This window comes from Macrotis lagotis, chromosome 3, assembly GCF_037893015.1.
Source record: "Macrotis lagotis isolate mMagLag1 chromosome 3, bilby.v1.9.chrom.fasta, whole genome shotgun sequence".
NCBI lineage: Eukaryota > Metazoa > Chordata > Mammalia > Peramelemorphia > Peramelidae > Macrotis > Macrotis lagotis.
The window spans coordinates 251,457,885-251,475,892 of NC_133660.1; the positions used below are offsets into that span (position 1 = coordinate 251,457,885).

The window sequence follows — 18,008 nt, forward strand, 5'->3', positions numbered from 1 at the left end:
TGAGTCATCCACTCTCCCAACTTTCTCAATTATATTAGTACTTGATTCTTCGTTTTCCTTGTGGAATTCATTAGTTATGAAGATGAGTCCTCAATGACCTGACTACATCATTCCTCAACTCCAATGACCTCCCTTCTTGAGTCAAAGATTTTATCCAGCATTCATGTCAGACACCATGCTAAGCTTTGGGGATGCAAAGAAAGGTAAAAACCAAACCCTGCCGCTGAAGAACAGGTTAACAACGTAACAAGATCCATACAGAATAATTGGAGATCATCTCAGGGAGAAGACTTAAGCACTGAAGAAGATTAGACATTCTCTTATAGTAGCTGGATTGTAGAGGTTGAGAAGAGTAGGCGGCAAAATAGAACTATCAAGCAATACATAGGATTTAGTAATGGAGGAAAAAGACAGAATGGATACTGAATAGGACTGAAGAATTAAGCAGAAGCTGTTAAAATTAGGGGAAATACCTTTGAAGGAAGATGCAAAGGAGCTATCATATAGGGAGTTGAAGTAAAAGAAGAGACAGAAACAGGGTGGGGAAAGGGGAGAGAAGGAGAGGAAGAGAAAGACTATTAAGAAATTTGATGACAGGTGGGCTGAGGAAGCCCATGTTGGATTAAGTTGGAAGGTATAGATAGAAACAAAATTAGAGTCAGATCACATGATGTAAAGAATGTGCTAAAAAATAGGTAGAGGGGTAGAAGCATGAAGCCTAACTGAACTTGAATATCACAACTTTGTGAAATTTGCTTGACTATGACTTCTTCCGAGGTTACAAACATGAGTGGAGAAACCAGATGGTAGAACTTACTCAAGGATGAGGATTCATTCATATGGGGATAGGTCATGGATGACAAGGAATCCTAGGAGTGTAAATAGTGAAATATTAAAGTAAATAAACAGTCATGTGGTCAAAACTGGCTTTGGAAGCTTAGGGAAGCCAAATTTGGGGAAATGAACTGATTGAACAGGGTTTGGGTCCAGGCATGGAAGTTATGAAGAGGGCCGAGATTCCACTGACAGTGAATCTGAGGGAGCTACTGAAAGATCAGTAGCATCAGAATTTGGAGCTATTAGGGGATCTGCTTACAACCTAGATTTCAAACTCAACTTCTGGGTCTCCTCTTCTATGTGAAGTCCTGTCTTCCTTCCCAGTTTTCTTCTAAATGGCTTGCCCAAGGCCACACAGCTAGGTAATTAAGTGTCTGAGACCAGATTTAAACCCAGGTATTCCTGATTCCAGGGCCGGTGCTTTATCCACTACGCCACCTAGCCGCCCCAATTCAATATCCCCTTCCTATTTACTAGGATTCTTCATTCATCTATCTTGCTGTTCCTTGTGGAGACATCTCAAGTTATACCATGCTCAGTCCTGCTGGGAGGAAACCTTAGGGTCCAAATTAGATCCAGTCTCCAAATCCATCATTTCTAGAACCTCGTCAAAATGCCTTCCTTCACCTTTGCTGCCTCATCTCCTTTCCAATCCTGTATCTTCCATGGGTCTCATTGTTGGCTTCCTTCTCCTTCCATACATTCTTCTCTCTCTTGGCAATCTCAAGGTTTTAACACTGTGGCAAATCACTACTATATCTGGATCCTTTGTGGAACTCTCTTGTGCAGCCCCAGACACACTTATGCTTGTAGGACTTTTCCACCCAAATGAGCCATTTGCCCTTCAAATTCAACATATCAAAACCTGCTTTTCTTTTCCCCAAGTAGTATGTTCCTCCTTGAGAATTATTTCTCCCTATGGTACCACTTTTCCCCTTGTCTCCTACACTCTTAACCTTAGGGCTGGGCTTGACTCTTCTCCCTCACCTTTCACATGCAAGTGCAGTCAGATTGACAGAATTTTACAGTGTATCAAGTACTTTTCACTTAACTCTGGGAAATAGGTATTGGAACAAGGTATTGGAACATCCCCAGTTTACAGCTAGGGAAATTGAGGTTCTGAGAAATTAAATGCCTCATCCACCATCACACATCAAGTGTCAGAGCCAGGAGTCAGATATTTTGCCTTCAGGCATAGTACTACTTCCTCTGCTCTTAATGTTATCCTCAGGACAAGCCCTTTTACAGATTTGCAGTGTAGCCTCTTAAAAGCATTTTCTACCTCCACTCTCACCTCTAATCTAGGATCCATTCAATTTTTAGATGAACCTCAGGATACACATGGCCAAGTCACCGAGGAGCTTCAGTCTTTAGTCCTTAGTATGACCTCAATAAAAATCAAACTTCTCTACCTGGAATTCTTCTCCTCAAAACCAAGCATCATCTTAATTTTTCAGCCATATCCACCACATGCCCTACCCTCTAGTCAAACTCAACTGCCCTCCAAATCTCAACGCTCTCTTTGTTGGCACAGTACCCTCCCACTCTTGTCCTATCCAATTCTTAGTCACCCTTAAAGGCCATCTCAGAAAGATTCCCTTGGTGCGAGGCCTTCCCTGTGTTCACTGCCTTTCCCCTTGAAACTTTGTCTTGCCATTTTCTATTGCTATACTGATAAAATAGTAATAATAAATATCTTTAGAGATTTGTGTCAGCTCTACAAATGCCACAAGAACAAGGATCATGTCTTTTCTATGATCTTGAATAAAGTGGGCACTGTTTTTGCACACAGTAGGTAAACAATACATTAAGTATTGATTTCAGTACAAAGTCACAAGTCACTAAGTCAACTATCTGGTCCAAAAGTTTTTTAAGAGTATACTTGGCCTTCTTCACTCTCTAGTTCTCTGTTTGCTACTCTCACCATGCTACATTTTAGGATTAATATCAAATGTTTTTTTAAAAAAAACTTTGAAATTTAAGGCAATCAGGTTAGGTGACTTGTCCAAGGTCACACAGCTAGACAATTAAATGTCTAAGGGTGGATTTGAACTCGGAACCTCCTGACTCCAGGGCTGGTATTCTATCTACTGCACCACCTAGCTGCCCCCATCAAATATTTTTAAAGCTACACTTACAGTATTGAGACACTGGCAGACTTGATTTTTTTTTTAGGTTTCTGCAAGGCAAACGGGGTTAAGTGGCTTGCCCAAGGCCACACAGCTAGGTAATTATTAAGTGTCTGAGACCGGATTTGAACCCAGGTACTACTGACTCCAGGGCTGGTGCTTTATCCACTGCACCACCTAACCGCCCTAGACTTGATATTTTCAACAGACTGGCGAATGTACTACTATAATTGCCTGGAAGTTGAGAGAATAGTCAAGACTGTCCTGAAGCTGCTATGCAGCCTCCACATCTCCCACATCATTTGAGTGAATCTAAACGACCTCTAATCACTGTAAGACCTGCCGATCACACCATCCCTAAATCACCCTTCCCCAAAGGCTGTCTGCCTGCTGGTACAGTTATGATGGTTCAAATCCCACAGCTCAGCAATGAGAGAGGCTGTTTGTTCTTTTTTTTTTTTGCAAGGCAAATGGGGTTAAGTGGCTTGCCCAAGGCCACACAGCTAGGTAATTATTAAGTGTCTGAGACCGGATTTGAAACCGCGTACTCCTGACTCCAAGGCCGGTGCTTTATCCACTACGCCACCTAGCCACCCCTGCTCTGATTGTTCTTAAGAAATGTCAGAGGCTCTGGTGACCAATAATCATGTCTAGGAAGATAAATCACTGGTTTGGGCTCATGTGACAAGAACAGAGCTGTAAAGCAATTCTATAAACAGGTATCACTTTGACAAGAATGCACTGATTTTTAAAATGCCACAATAAATTTTCAGTTCATGCTCTTCTAAAAGAAAAAAGTCAGACAATGATTCAAAAAGTTTACAATTTTAATAAAACTGTAGGGCTTTTTTAAAAAATAACCCTTTGATACTGTTGTTTTCAATTTATTAATCAATAATATTGGTGATTTCAGACTGCAAAAATGATCTGTATTTGACTTCCTTATAAACAGTAAAAATGCATGATTCTGGGACACATATTTTGGGCAAGTAAATTTTTAAAAAATAATATTATTTTAGGAAACACATTATTTCAGTCGAGTTTAAATAGAAATTACCATCCAAGTGACATTTTTTCCAAAGCATTACCTGAGATCCATAGCTAAAAAATCCTGTCCTCAACGGAGAAGCCTATCCAGGATTCTCATATTTTTGTTTTCAGAACAATAATAAATGCTGACTAGTGATTTGTTTTTTCAAACAAAATTTTTGCAGGAAATAGTAAAATCACCATCAACTCTAGTTTCTGATTCCTATAAAATGCCATCTTATAACGATTATTCTAAGGGTTATGTGGAATAAGCAGTTTAAAATTATTTATTACAAAAGATTTATTCTAATCACATTGCTACACATAATCCTAAGAACATATATTGTGGACATATGCCATGGAAAAACACAAGAACAATCTTTGATTTTATTGGTATTACAGAATGGTTATAGACAAATTAAATACAAACATTTCTTAATTGCATAGATACCAATTTTATAAACACACATCAAAACATTTATAAAAATAAAAAATGTGCAAATATCTCCCTTAATTAACTAACAAATATAAAAATGGTAAATGGTAAATCATCACACACATTGCCCAGTATTGAGTGAATACTGAGTAACAAAAATAGTTATAGGTTTGTTTGTTTGTTTTTTAAAGTGGGTATCTTAGCCTTGAGGCTATATCGGTATCTATACTATCTTTGTATTCTGCACAGAGTTCCAAGGCAAAGATTGCCCTTGTTTTTATGAAAGACCAAAGATGAGGACCTGTAAGGCTGAATGGACATAGGTCTTTTGCTCTTCTTCACAGTAATAGAAGTTTTTGGCTCATTAGGTGGGGGAATGTAAATAGGCTTCCATGGGATTGGATTATAAAAGCTTGGAGGTGGGTAAGCAATTCCATTGTAGTAACCTAAAAATGAAAAATAGACGGATTATTCTCTAAAAGCTCACATTGTTTAAAAGTCTAAGAAAGACAATAAATCATTTCCAATGTATTCAGAAACCAGTTGGGAAAACAATTTAAAATCTGCACCTCAAAATGGAATAGAAGCAAAACTTCAATGATTTGGACAACTGGAGATGACTTATAGTAACTAGTTTGGATGTAGGAAAAGTTTGAATTTGAGCATATTTAAAAGAAATATATATAGCCAGTCAGTCACAAAGCATTCATTATATGACTACTGAATTCCAGTCATTGTGCTAGATGTTCGTGTGACATCCTGAAGCTTAAACAACAAAAATTACTACCAAAACATCTTGAGTAGAGCTAGTTAAAATTTAAACTGGCAAGGATGATAGTTGAAAGGAACCTTCATTATATTGAGTTTCTTCTCCAAATATGTTTCTGATTTAAAACTCAAAGTCTCAAAAATAAGGCCATGAAAACTGGCAGAGAAGAAATGATACAGAACTTTTAACTCAATGTGAATCATATACATTGTCTAAATTTGCTTAAAGTCTAGATTCATGTCTTTTGAATTAGCAAAGATTCACTGCATTACAATCATTTAAATATACAATTAGTTGTCAACAGTTCCTATTGTAATGAATGCCGGCAATTAAGTGAAATTATAGCCTCTAAGAGTTAAAATACAAAAACTGTGAAAAAAAGTCAGATGATAAACATCAAGCAAAGCCCCAAATCGCCCTCCTTTCAAATATTTTATTCAAAATTATGTTAAAAAAAAATTTTTGATCATGATTTGGATACAAAGACTACAGAACAATTTAAGTTTGCTAGAGCAGAGACAGTGGAGCATGGTGGAAAGAATACAGGCCAGAGAGTTCAGCGAGACTTGGTTGAATTTTATTTCTGGTGTTTACTTTGTCACCTGAGATTTTTCCAAGTGTCAAGATCTCAATATATAAAATGAGAATAATAATAGTACCTTCAGTTCCTACCCCTGGGTTTTACTTAGGTTACTTTTAGGAATCAAATGAAATATATAAAGTGCTTTTTAAAAAAATTAATGTACTGTTTTCCACCTGCTATTATTATGACTATTCTTACAAAAATATTTCTTTAAAAAAACCTATCAATAAAAATGTTTTTAAAATAAAAAGTTCATTTAATAAACCTGCTCAAAAAATTTAACTAATTTAACAACTAAGTGCTGATTGGTAAGGGGATAGCTAGTCACAGCTCTGTCTCTGATTATACTGGTGCCACTCAATTATTGCCCTTCTTCAAACAAGCTAACTCAGTTCAGTATCTGTAACTGATGACCTCTTCGCCACGCAAGAGAGGCCTACGCCCAGGCAGCAGGAATGTGTCAGTCACACAATGGCAGACCCCATCAACAGTGAAGCTATTTCAACACACACTTCACCAGGGTGGTCAAAACAAAGTCTGGAATATGTTCTATTGTGTGAACACAACAGAATGGGAGTATTTTTAATAAATCACTTAGACAAGTGAAGGCAGCTGTCAGCAAGTTATGAGCTTCCAACAGAAAGCACAAAGAAACTCTGCCCCACCATCTATAATCAGACCAAGCATAAAGAGCAACTGGTTTTTTGTCTGGTTCATGTGCTGTCTGGTGTTTGGAGTTACAAGAATAATCTCCCAAAGAGATCTGGAGCTCCAATTTAGATAGGGTTAAAAGAATAGCAAACATAAAACCTCTCCAAAATAAGCCTTCGTGGGCCAACTGGAAGAAATGTCAACTTTTATATTACATTTCCATCATCAAACATTCTCACTGATCTAAAAACATAGTTTTACAAGTGCTTTAAAATTCACTGCTGCTTTCAAAAGAAATCCAATTCTGATTCATAAAAACAGTTGAATTTGTAATTGCATATAGATCTTATACCCAGCTTGCTGAAACAGTAATTTTAGATAAAAGGGTTTTTTCTAATAAGCTATTTTTTTCCAAGAGGAAACAAACAACATAAATCTTCCTCCCCCAATCATGAGCTCGCTTGCCTTTATTTAGGTCACAGAAAACAAGAACTAACCTGTCAGCTTCCCATTGGCATAACCATAGCTCCTTGGAATGAGACGAGGTTTGTTTTTCACATTTTCAAGCCATTCCTTGAACTTCTTTTCAGAGATTTCTTTTTTTTCCTGTTGTTCAGCAAGCCGCTGCTTTTCTTTTTCCTTAAAATGATGAAATCAAAGATCTCTTCAAGGAGAATATTCAAATCTAGGTAAGATTTGGTCATTCCACCTAAAAGACTATTAACTATCTACTTCAATCATTCATGAACCACATACAATAACTCATCTGAGAGTGATTTCTGTGTAATTTACTCTCACCTAAGACATAGTGAAAAGGTCTTTCTCCACAGAAACATTCAAGTTGGCAAGCCCAAAGGAAAACCTGCCATTTACTTTTTTTTAAAATATCTATTTTGACCATTATAATGACACAATTCCATAGCATTGTACTACAAAAGATTCCAAAGTAAATAATAATTTGCTTTAAGCTAAACAAAACTCCACTCACAACAAACATAAAACTCCAGATAGCATGTTCTTTAAAAATAGAAGATTTTTAATGTCTTAAATATAGGATTCAAAAATAATGAATATCAGAGAATAACTTATCTCATGCCAATTACCTAATGTCTGGATATTTTCCCCAGATAAACCAAGCTCACAAGAAAACCAAGAGATGATTTTTCAATTGTGATCATAAAATCAGAATGGTCAAAGAACCAATATCAATATTTAGACTACACCTTAGGTAATTATTGTGTGTCACAGCAAAGCAAGGATGAGGGCCCCTGTCCCATGACAGACCCTATGCACCACACTGGAGCCATACCTTTTCCTTTTTTTTTTTCTCATGTTCTTCAGCCATTTTTTTTCTTAACCATTCTTTATATTTTTCTTTAGCTTTTTCTTGCAAATACTCTTTCTCTAGGTCCTTGGCTGCTTTTTCTTCCATTTCTTTATTAAGCTTCCGTTCCCTTTCTTTTTTTCCCTTTAAAAATAAGAAGCACGAGAAAATCCTTCAAATGTACTTAACAACATAACTGAGTCTGGATGTTCTTGTTTATAGCCAAGAGATATCTAACATTCAATCCTGCAGACCTTTAAAAACAGATGAAAAATTAACAATTTCAAATGATAAAACTTCATTAAATTGCACCCTTATAAAAATAAAACTATTTACTCCAAAAAAAAGCAATTATGGAGATGTATATTTCCTTGATAATTCAATTTGTAAATATTAACACCTGAAAATCAATTCAATAAATATCCATTAACCACCTAAAGTGAAAGGTTCTGGGGATTGAAAAAATAAAACCAATATTGATATTGTAGGCATACTTCCAAATAAGGGTCAAAGAAGCAATGTATTTCAGCATGTATACAAGCAAAAATTATACAAAGTGATAAAAAATTATTACATTATATTAACTGATTTCACTTTCTGCTTAGTATCCAAGTATACATAATTTTGCTTCCACACAATAAACATCATTTCGAGGTAAGCTAAAATCAACCCAAATTTCTATCAGTACATTTCTAACATATTAAAAATGTTTTCACATGACGGAAGAACATTTGTTTCCATTTCATTTGGAGGCATAAGATAAACTCTAATTCACCTACAGAAAATGATCACATGAATAAAGGCTTAGGGAATAAAAATATGGAAAGGGTAGGTAGTGGCATCAACCACAGAATAAATACCAAGAAGAGCTAGAATTCAATTCCTTCCTTGAAAATCTTAAAAATGCATATTTAATCTCCTCTAAAATTAAAAAAAAAAACACCCCAATGTTCCAAACATACAAAATGGCCAAGTACTACTCTATTAAAAGTGGAAAAGGAGGGAGGAAATAAACCCCTTCAGGCCCTCAACAGTAGGAAATAGAGAAACAATCTAAAGACTTTACCTTTTACAGAAACGTTAGTAAGTGGCTGTGGCTACTACAGGAGGGTGGGGGCAGAAATATTTCCTGTGGGACAGCAGCTGGTTACTAATACAGCAGTTCTGGTAAAGAGTCATAGAATTAGAAGAGATCATCCCAAGGGTCACTTAAACTAGCCTCTCCCTCAGCAGTTCTGAAATAAGTAGTAGACAAGCTTGAGACCTTGACCATTTATATTATTCACTGAGAATGAAACCTTTGATGTAACATAACTGAGGTGATTATTTCAGAGAATCCTAGGAAGACTGATATACAAAGTGAAGTGAGCAAAACCAGGAGATCAATTTATACGATAACAATGTTCTAAGACAAACAACTCTGAATGTCATAGGAACCCTGACCAATAAAATAACTAAACACAATTCCAGGACTCATGAGCAAACATCTACTTCCAGAATGGCTGAGAAGACAGATCATAGTGTGTGTGTTTGTGTGTGTGTGTGTGTGTGTGTGTGTGTGTGCGCAATGGTTTTGCATTTTTTGCTTTAATATATGGGTAAGAGAGTGGTGGTAGGAGAATTTAGAATTGAAAATAAAATAAAATTGAATGTAATGCAACTGAATTGTAAACTGAAAAGTGCATATATACAAATAAATGAACAATGAATGAGTAAGCTCGTATCAACTCAAAATTTTCCCAGATAAATGAAATGAGGAAAAACTATCAAAGTAAATATTGAAAAGGCATTCTATGAGGAATTCCTCACTGAGACAAAAGAAGATAAATGATTAAAAGCTACTTTTGTAGAAAGCACTAAGGAATAAATGTTTTAATATTTCCAGATAAGGAAAAATTAGTATACAGAGTGTTAAGATGTTTTAGGACTGGACCAGCCTCAGAGTACCTGGTCTGCTTTGGATTCAATAGGGATGACTCTCCATGACTTCTGGGGCAACTCAAAGCAACACTCTAACAGGCTTCCTGCTTACAAGGAAGACACTGGTAACTTTAACAGGGAGGAAAACAAAGTCAGGAGAGGCAGTAGGAGTAAAGAAGAAAACGAATATTTACACCAAGGTGGGAAAAATTTTAGAACAATAGAAAAACAGAGAACGGGCAAAAGGATTCTTAAATTATAAACCTAAAAATGTTTAAACCTACAAATATAAAATGTAAAATATGGTTTTCACAAAGACAGGTCTTATTTTCTGTATTCATGGAAGTGCTGGTCATACAGCACTTAATGCCTTTAATTCTGGTTAAAGGAATGAAGAGTCACATTGTATTGGTATGTGAGGAAAAAGCAACAACACAGAGATGTTCTCCAAATGTTTTCACTTCTAATCAAACTTCACAGAGAATGCTTTCCCTATTAATTTTATTTATAGACTTCACAATAGTGATAACACATTTCTGTCATGTTTTATGGTTACACAATATCTCATACACATCCCATTTGAGTCTCTCCCACCAAATATATTGAGATAAACAGAATATGTAAAAACTTCATTGTTTTTACTTTGTGGACAGTATTTCCTTTAGCACCCCTTTTTCTTGTTTAGTTGTTGACTGCTCTTTGTGACCCCTTTTGGAGTTTTCTTAGCAAAGATACTGAAGTACTTTGCCATTTCTTTTCTACCTCATTTTACAGATGAGGAAACTGAGACAAGAAGCATGAAGTGACTTGTGCTCACACAGCTAGTGTCTGAGACCAGATTTCAACTCAGGTCTTCCTCACTCCATATTCACTGCTCTGTTCATTGAACCATGTAGTAGCTAGGTGGTACAGTGGATAGACCAGCCCTGGAGTTCAAATCCATTCTCAGATACTAGACTCTTTGGACAATTCACTTAACCCTGACTGCCTCGCATCCAGGGCCATCTCCAGTCGTCCTGATTCACATCTGGCCACTAGACCCAGATGGCTCCAGAGGAGATAGTGAGGCTGGTGACTTAGCACAGCACCCCCTCCCTGATGTCATGGTCTTCTTTGAGAACAAAGACAAACATCATCATGAGGCACTATTATCCTCATTTTTACGGATGAGGAGAGTAAGACCAAAAAAGTGTTCTGTGATTTGCTCAAAGTCACAAATTTATTAATAAAAGGTTTCATTAGATCAGGTACCCAGCTCATCTTAATCTAATATTTTTCCCATTACACTAGATCCAAAGGTGATGTTTCCAAGGAAGCAAAGTACCCCATGAACACTGTTACTTAACAATAAAATTATAGGTTTTTCCTTGCTTAAAAATCATGTCTTAAACATTGACAAGTACTGTTATGTTCATGACAAAAGTAGCTTTATCCAGAAACATCTACTTCGTCTGTTTTTTAACATATGGTATTGAATCAGATTTGTAAATGTGGGACAAGGTCCCTTAAAAGCACCTAGTAATTTGGGAGCCAGGTGAGATGATTTCATTTTTCTGCATTTCCTGGTCCTGACATACATGTAAGCAAAGGTCCATTAAACCCTGTTCAGGCTGTTACTTTCTCTTCCCCTTAATTTCTGCATTTCTCTAAAAGGAGGAAGCTGAGAAAGGTCAACCTTAGCAATTATATATGACCCAATGACCCACCCAAGCACCCTTTACCTTGTATTCCCAAAAGAATATCTCCCAATTCTAGTTAATCCACTTCTCCTTTTGGTTAGACAAACAAATGTCTATTCCAAAGTAAGAGGAAACAACAATAATAGTTTATTGTTACTGTTAAGTAGATAGGCTGCTTTTATTACAAGAACTCTACAAATACATGTTGCCATACCAAAACACTATTGACACATGAAATAATCCCATGTTGTGGGAATTGTGACATGGCTTTCATTTAAAAACATTTAAAAGTAATTCTCTTTGAATAAAAATAAGAATTTTGGGCAAGAAAAAGAAAATAAATGCTATTCAAAATAATTAAATGTTTAAATTAATAAGATTGCATAGAAAGAAATAGTCAAATGAAAGAAATTTTTTTTTCAAAAAAATCAACCAGTGAAAAGGATAACATGAATGCCACTTGGTGGTTTGTTAGACAGATCAAAATGAAAATGACCTGAAGAAAGAAATCATCCTTGCTATGACGAAAATATGAACACAGTCTAAGGCAGCTGAGGACCACACATGGTGAATGTAAACAGGGAAGGAAGAAAAAAATGAGATGCCAGACAGGAGGAGGAGGAGAACCAAGGGGCCCTACTTTTGTAAATGGATGTTCAAATAGCTAAAGCTAGAAATCAGAAGAAATCTGATGAGCTTTAAGAAGAGAGGAAATAAAGTAAATCATAGTAACCTATGAAAAGGACTTTAAACGTCGTCTTCTGGTCTAAACCCTTCACTTTATTTTATTATTATTATTATTATTATTTATTTTTACAATTATATATAAAGATAATATTCAACATTCATTTTCTTCCTTCCCAACTTTTATCCCCCATGCTCAGATAGTAAGTAATCTGATATAGGTTATACATGTACAATTGTGTAACAGATATTTTCTTATTAGTAATGCTGTGAAAGAAAAATGAGAACAAAAAGGGAAAAAACCACAAGAAGGAAAAAGCAAAAACCAAATTTAAAAAGGTGAAAACAGTATGCTTTGATCTGCATTCAAATTTCACAATTCTTTCTCTGGATGTGGATAACATTTTCTATCACAGATCTTTTAGAATTGTCTTTGATTATTGTATTCCTGAACTAAGCTGATAGTTAATCATCGCACAATATTGCTGATAAAGTGCACAATGTTCTCCTGGTTCTGCTCACTTTACTCAGCATCAGTTCATCTAAGTCTTTCCAGATTTTTTCTAAAATCTGCCTGTTCATCCTTTCTTATAAAGCAGTTAATATTCCATTATATTCATAGCATAACCTTGTACAGTCATTCCCAAATTGATGGGTAACCCCTCAACTACCGATTCTTTTCCACCACTAAAGGTGCTGCTATGAATATTCTTGTTCATGAGTCTTTTTCCATTTTTATGCTCTTTATGATACAGACCTAGGAGTGGTATTGCTAAATGGGAGGGTATATGCCCATTTGTACTGACTTTGGATATAGTTCCAATTTGCTCTCCAGAATGCTTGGATCAATTCACATTCCACCAACAAAGCACAAGAATCCCAGTTTTCCCACATCTCCTCCAACATTTATCATTTCCCTTTTTTGGTATTTAAGTCAATCTGATAGGTGTGAGGTGGTACCTACAAGTTGTTTTAATTTGCATTCTCCTAATTAATAGTGACTTAGTTATAAGTAGCTCTGATTTCCTTTTCATATCCTTTGATCATTTATCAATTGGGGAATGACTTGTATTCTTATACATTTGATTCAGTTCTGTATATATATTTAGGAGAAACTGAAAAATTGTTTCCCAGTTTTCTGCTTTCCTTCTAATCTTGGTTGTATTGGTTTTCTTTGTGCTAAAAGTTTTCAAATTAATGTTAACAAAATTACACTGTGCATGTCATTCATAAATTCTCCTTCATTTCAAAGATGACAGAAAAATAATCCCTTGCTCTTCTAATTGGCTTATGGTATCACTCTCTATTTCTAAATCATGTGCCCATTTTGACCTTATCTTTGTTTAGGGTATGATATGTTGGTCTATGATGTTAGTTTCTGCCATATCATTTTCCAATTTTCCCAGCAGCCTTTGTCAAATAGTGAGTTCTTATCCTAGAAGTTGGAGACTTTGGGTTTATCAAACAGTAGATTAGTTATTTATAGTTATATTTACAACTGTGTCTTGTGATCCACTATCTATCTCTTAAATAATTCCAAAATAATTCCAGGGTCAGTGCTTTATCCACTGTGCCACCTAGCCACCCTGTTTTCTTTTTTTTTAAATCAGATCACTCACAGACAATCTATTTGTTGGTCTTTGCATTTAGACAATCTTTACTGAAATTCTAGTATACATATAACCATATCATTTTCTCCATGGTAACTGTCTATTTGCAGCACATTGTGTTTAAAAAAATAATAAGGAACACTTAAAGGAAGTATAAACTGAAAATAAATGTGTAAGAACTTGTTGGTTTTTTCATAAAACTAGCTCTTTTATTTACTAATTCAATAGTTTTCTTGCTTTCAATTATGTTAATCTTTCCTTTGATTTTCAGTTTTTCTAATTTGGTAATTTAGTATTTTTAATTTGTTCTTTTTCTAGCTTTTTCAGTTGCTTGCCCAATTCATTGATATGCCCTTTCTCCATTTTATTCACATGTGCATTTAGAGAAATAAAATTTCCCCCAAGAAGTACTTTAGTTACATTAAGTTTTGGTAAGTTGTCTCATTATTGTCATTCTCTTGAACTAAATGATTGTTTCTATGATTTGTTAGGGCAGCTAGATAGCGTAGTGAATAGCCTTGGAATCAGGAGAACAGCAGTTTGATCCAGCCTCAGACACTTGTCACTTCTTTTGTGACCTTGGACAAGTCACTTCACCCTGACTGCCTTGCATCCAGGGTCATCTCTAGTTGTTCTGATCCATATCTGGCCATGAGATCCAGATGAGTCTGGAGGAGAAAGTAAAACTGATGACTTAGCACAGCACTCCCTCACTCAAATCCAATTCATGTGCTTGTCATGGCATCACCTCCCTGATATCATGGTCTTCTTCAAAACTAAAGGACAAGGGCAGCTAGTTGGTGAAGTGGATAGAGCACTGGCCCTGGAATCAGGAGGACCTGAGTCCAAATCTGGCCTCAGAAACTTAGTAATTACCTAGCTGTGTGACCTTGGGCAAGTCACTCTTAACCCCATTGCCTTAAATTACTAAAAAAAAAATTTTTTTAATGAAGGACAAGCATTATTATTATTTGGCTCATTCATTCATTCTGTAACTCACAAATTCTCCTCCAAAAATTTGGATACTATAACACTTGGTGCATATATATATTTAGTATAGAAATTACTTAATTTTCTATGGTGCCTTTTAGCAATATTTAGTTTCCTCCCTTAGCTCTATTCATTAGATATATTTTTACTTTCGCATTGTATAAGACCAGGATTGCTCACTCTATCTTTTTTAACTTCAGCTGAAGTATGCTACAATCTGCTCCAGTCTTTTCTTTCCTGTGTCTATCTCTGATTCAAATTGTATATTGTAGGATTCTGGTAAATAATCCACTGTTATCTACTTTTGTTTTATCCCATTCATATTCACAGTTATGATTACTAATTCTGTATGTTCTCTCCATCCTATTTTTCCTATTTACTTTTTTCTCTCTTCTTTCACCATCACTTACCAGTATTTTGCTTTGGCCACTACTCTCTCAATCTATCCTCCTTTCTATCAGTCCTTCCCCCTTTTCTTTCCACTCCTAACTCTTTCCTTCCTTCTATCAACTCCTTTCCCTTTCTTTCCCCTTTCTCCTCCTATTTCCCTATAGGGTTAGATAAATTTCTAAACCCAGCTAGGCACATGTTATTCCCTCTTTGAGTCAAATTCATTGAATAAGATTCAATCAATGCTTAACACTCTTCCTCTTTCCCTCTACTATAATTGTGCCTCTTCATGTGATGTGATTTATCCCCTTCTGCCTCCCCTTCTCACAGTATAATCCTTTTTTATGTTGTCTTTATTTTAACATCAGCACAACATAATCAAGTTATACCCATATCCTCTAACTATATACTCCTTCCACCTAACCTAATAGAAAAACAATTCTCAAGAATTACAAGTGTTCTTTTCCCATGTAAGGGATGTAAACAGTTTAGTCTTATTGACTAACTCAGGCATTCCTGGCATCTTGAATTTGAAAACCAAATTTTCTGTTCAGTTCTGCTTTGCTTTAACCAGGAAAGTTTGAAAGTCCCCTATTCTGATGAATGTCTTTTACCCTCAAAGAAAATGCTGATTCTTGGTTGCAATCCAAGCTCCTTTACTCTCTAGCTTATCATATTCCAGGTCCTCTGATCTTTAATGTTGAAGCTACATAATTCTGTCACTCCTGGGTATCTGAATTGCTTCTTTTTGGCTGCTTGCAGTATTTTCTCCTTTTGCTGATAATTCTGAAATTTGGCTACAATATCGTTTGGAATTTTTATTTAGGGATCTCTTTCAGGAGGTAACCAGTGGATTCTTTCAAGGACTATACTAAGATATTAGGAAAGTTTTCCTCAATAATTTCCTGAAAGATACTATCCAAGCTTTTTTTTTTTTAATCATGGTTTTCAGGGAGACCAATACTTCATAAAAATTATCTCTCCTGGATCTATTTTTCCAGGTAGGTGGTTTTTCCTATGAGGTACTTTACATTTTCTGCTAGTTTTCCTGATCTTTAGATTTTTCTTGATGATTTCTTGATGTATTATAAGAGGCATTAGTTTTCCCTTGTTCAATTCTAATTTTTAAGAATCTATTTTCTTCACTTGGTCTTTTTTATCTTTTCCATTTGGCTAATTCTACTTTTAAGGTATTGTTTTCTTCAGTCGTTTTTGTGCTTTTCCCCCCAATTTTTGGAAAATATTCTCCTGCATGACTCTCATTTCTTTTCCCAATTTTTCTTCTACCTCTCTCTTATTTGATCTTTAAAATTCATTTTTAATTCTTCCAAGAGGATTTTTTTGGATCAATTCACAAGTAGGCATCTTGTCACTGCTTTCTTCTTCTGAGGTAGCATTTTGATTTTCCCTGTCACCAGAGTAGTTTCCCATGGTCAGAGTTCTTTCTGGATTCTTTTGCTCATTTTAAAAGGTGAGTTCTGCTCCTGGGGCACAGCAGGCACAATCCCAAGCTTTTTGTGCTGGGGTCTAGAGGTCTGGTCACTGGTTTTCCATGCTGGGGGCTTGCTCCTTCCATTTGGGTGCTTGACTCAGTCCTGCCTTTTGCACTGGTGTTCTGGGGCTCACAGCATGCCTTCTGTGGGGCCCTCACTGCTGGCCTGCTGAGCCAGGACCCAGGGGTCTCAGGTACTGATCTGCTTTGTGGCTAAAAGTCTCCCAATGGTTTCCCCATTCCCCACCTAGGCTGCACTTCCTCCCTTTTCCCAAGTGAGACAAACCTTTCCTGAAGTCACTGTCCAAGACATCTTGAGCTGAAAAGTTATTTCTCTTTTTTTGTGGTTTCTGTCACTCCACAGTCTGTTTAGAGGCTTCATTGACAGGTGTTTTAGAGGGAAACTGAGAAAAACTCAGGGAGCTTCAGGAGCATCCTGGTTTTGTTCCACCATCTTGGTTTCACCCAGGAAGTCAAAGCTTTTACTTTAGAGATGAGGAAATTGAGAACGATCACATAAAGAGTAAACAACAGACCCAGCATTTGAACCCAGGTCCTATGACTCCCAATAAGAGGTATCTGCAGGGGAGGCCAAGTGGCGAAGTGGATAGAGCATTGGCCCTAGAGTCAGGATGACCTGAGTTCAAATCCAGTCTCAAACACTTAATTACCTAGCTGTGTGGCCTTGGGCAAGTCACTTAATCCCACTGCCAAAAAAAAAAAAGGCATCTTCATCTGAGCCCAGCCTGACTCTCTAAATGACTGATGGGCAATTTGTACCCACAGGATGTGTTGTCCTAATTAAATTCCAGCTGAAATTTCCATACAAAAGAGAACAGTCACAACTCACATAACCAGATTAGATTTAATGCCACCAATTAAAATAGTAAATCTATCATCTCATACTATTATAGTACATTCTTAGAAATCCAGAAACCTTTTTAATTGATTAGTGCAGTAAAATTAGCTTCATGGAATTAGAAGATAAGATAAGAAGCTTTTAGTAGGAAAAGAATAGCATAGCACAATGGAATTTATAAATATGAATTTCAAAAATGCATGAACCAAAAGCCTTTGTCATGTTCACACCTCCTTAGGCCCAGAGCTAGCTAGTCAGGGGCTGAGAATGGGGGTCGGGGAAGTGGGATATGAGAAATGTCTTCCGCTAACCAGAAGGCTGCCATATGAAAGCTATTTTGCTTGGCACCATAGAGAAAAAGGAGGTCCAAGAGGAAAACATTTTAGAGAGGTAAATATTGGCTCAATATTAATTAAGGACATGGTAAAATTATGTGTGCACTCAAATTTATTTGTTATTGTGGAAGAAAAAGGTTTACCACATATGGTGAAGAGTTACAGTACAGATTTAACACTCTCTTTAATTGAACTAAATATCTAAAAAGATTATATAAAATTCCTTCAGATTTTATAAGTACTTCTCATATACCAAAAATGACCTTTTATGTTAACTTCCAAATATATAAC

General features: G+C 36.1%; 1 protein-coding gene across 3 annotated transcripts in view; it reads right to left on the minus strand.

Annotated features, from left to right (window-relative positions):
- Nucleotides 1-18,008, minus strand: part of CCDC34 (coiled-coil domain containing 34) — a 33,676-nt gene that overhangs the window by 5,551 nt on the left and 10,117 nt on the right. Inside the window, exons 4-6 of one of the 3 annotated variants that reach the window (XM_074230404.1) lie at nucleotides 7,744-7,902; nucleotides 6,932-7,073; nucleotides 4,733-4,877 (exon numbers count right to left, since the gene is read on the minus strand). In XM_074230404.1, coding sequence (XP_074086505.1) covers nucleotides 4,733-4,877; nucleotides 6,932-7,073; nucleotides 7,744-7,902 — 446 coding nt within the window. Of the gene's footprint in view, nucleotides 1-3,779; nucleotides 4,878-6,931; nucleotides 7,074-7,743; nucleotides 7,903-18,008 lie in introns of those variants that run through there. The other 2 variants (XM_074230403.1, XM_074230405.1) reach the window with 2 other exon arrangements.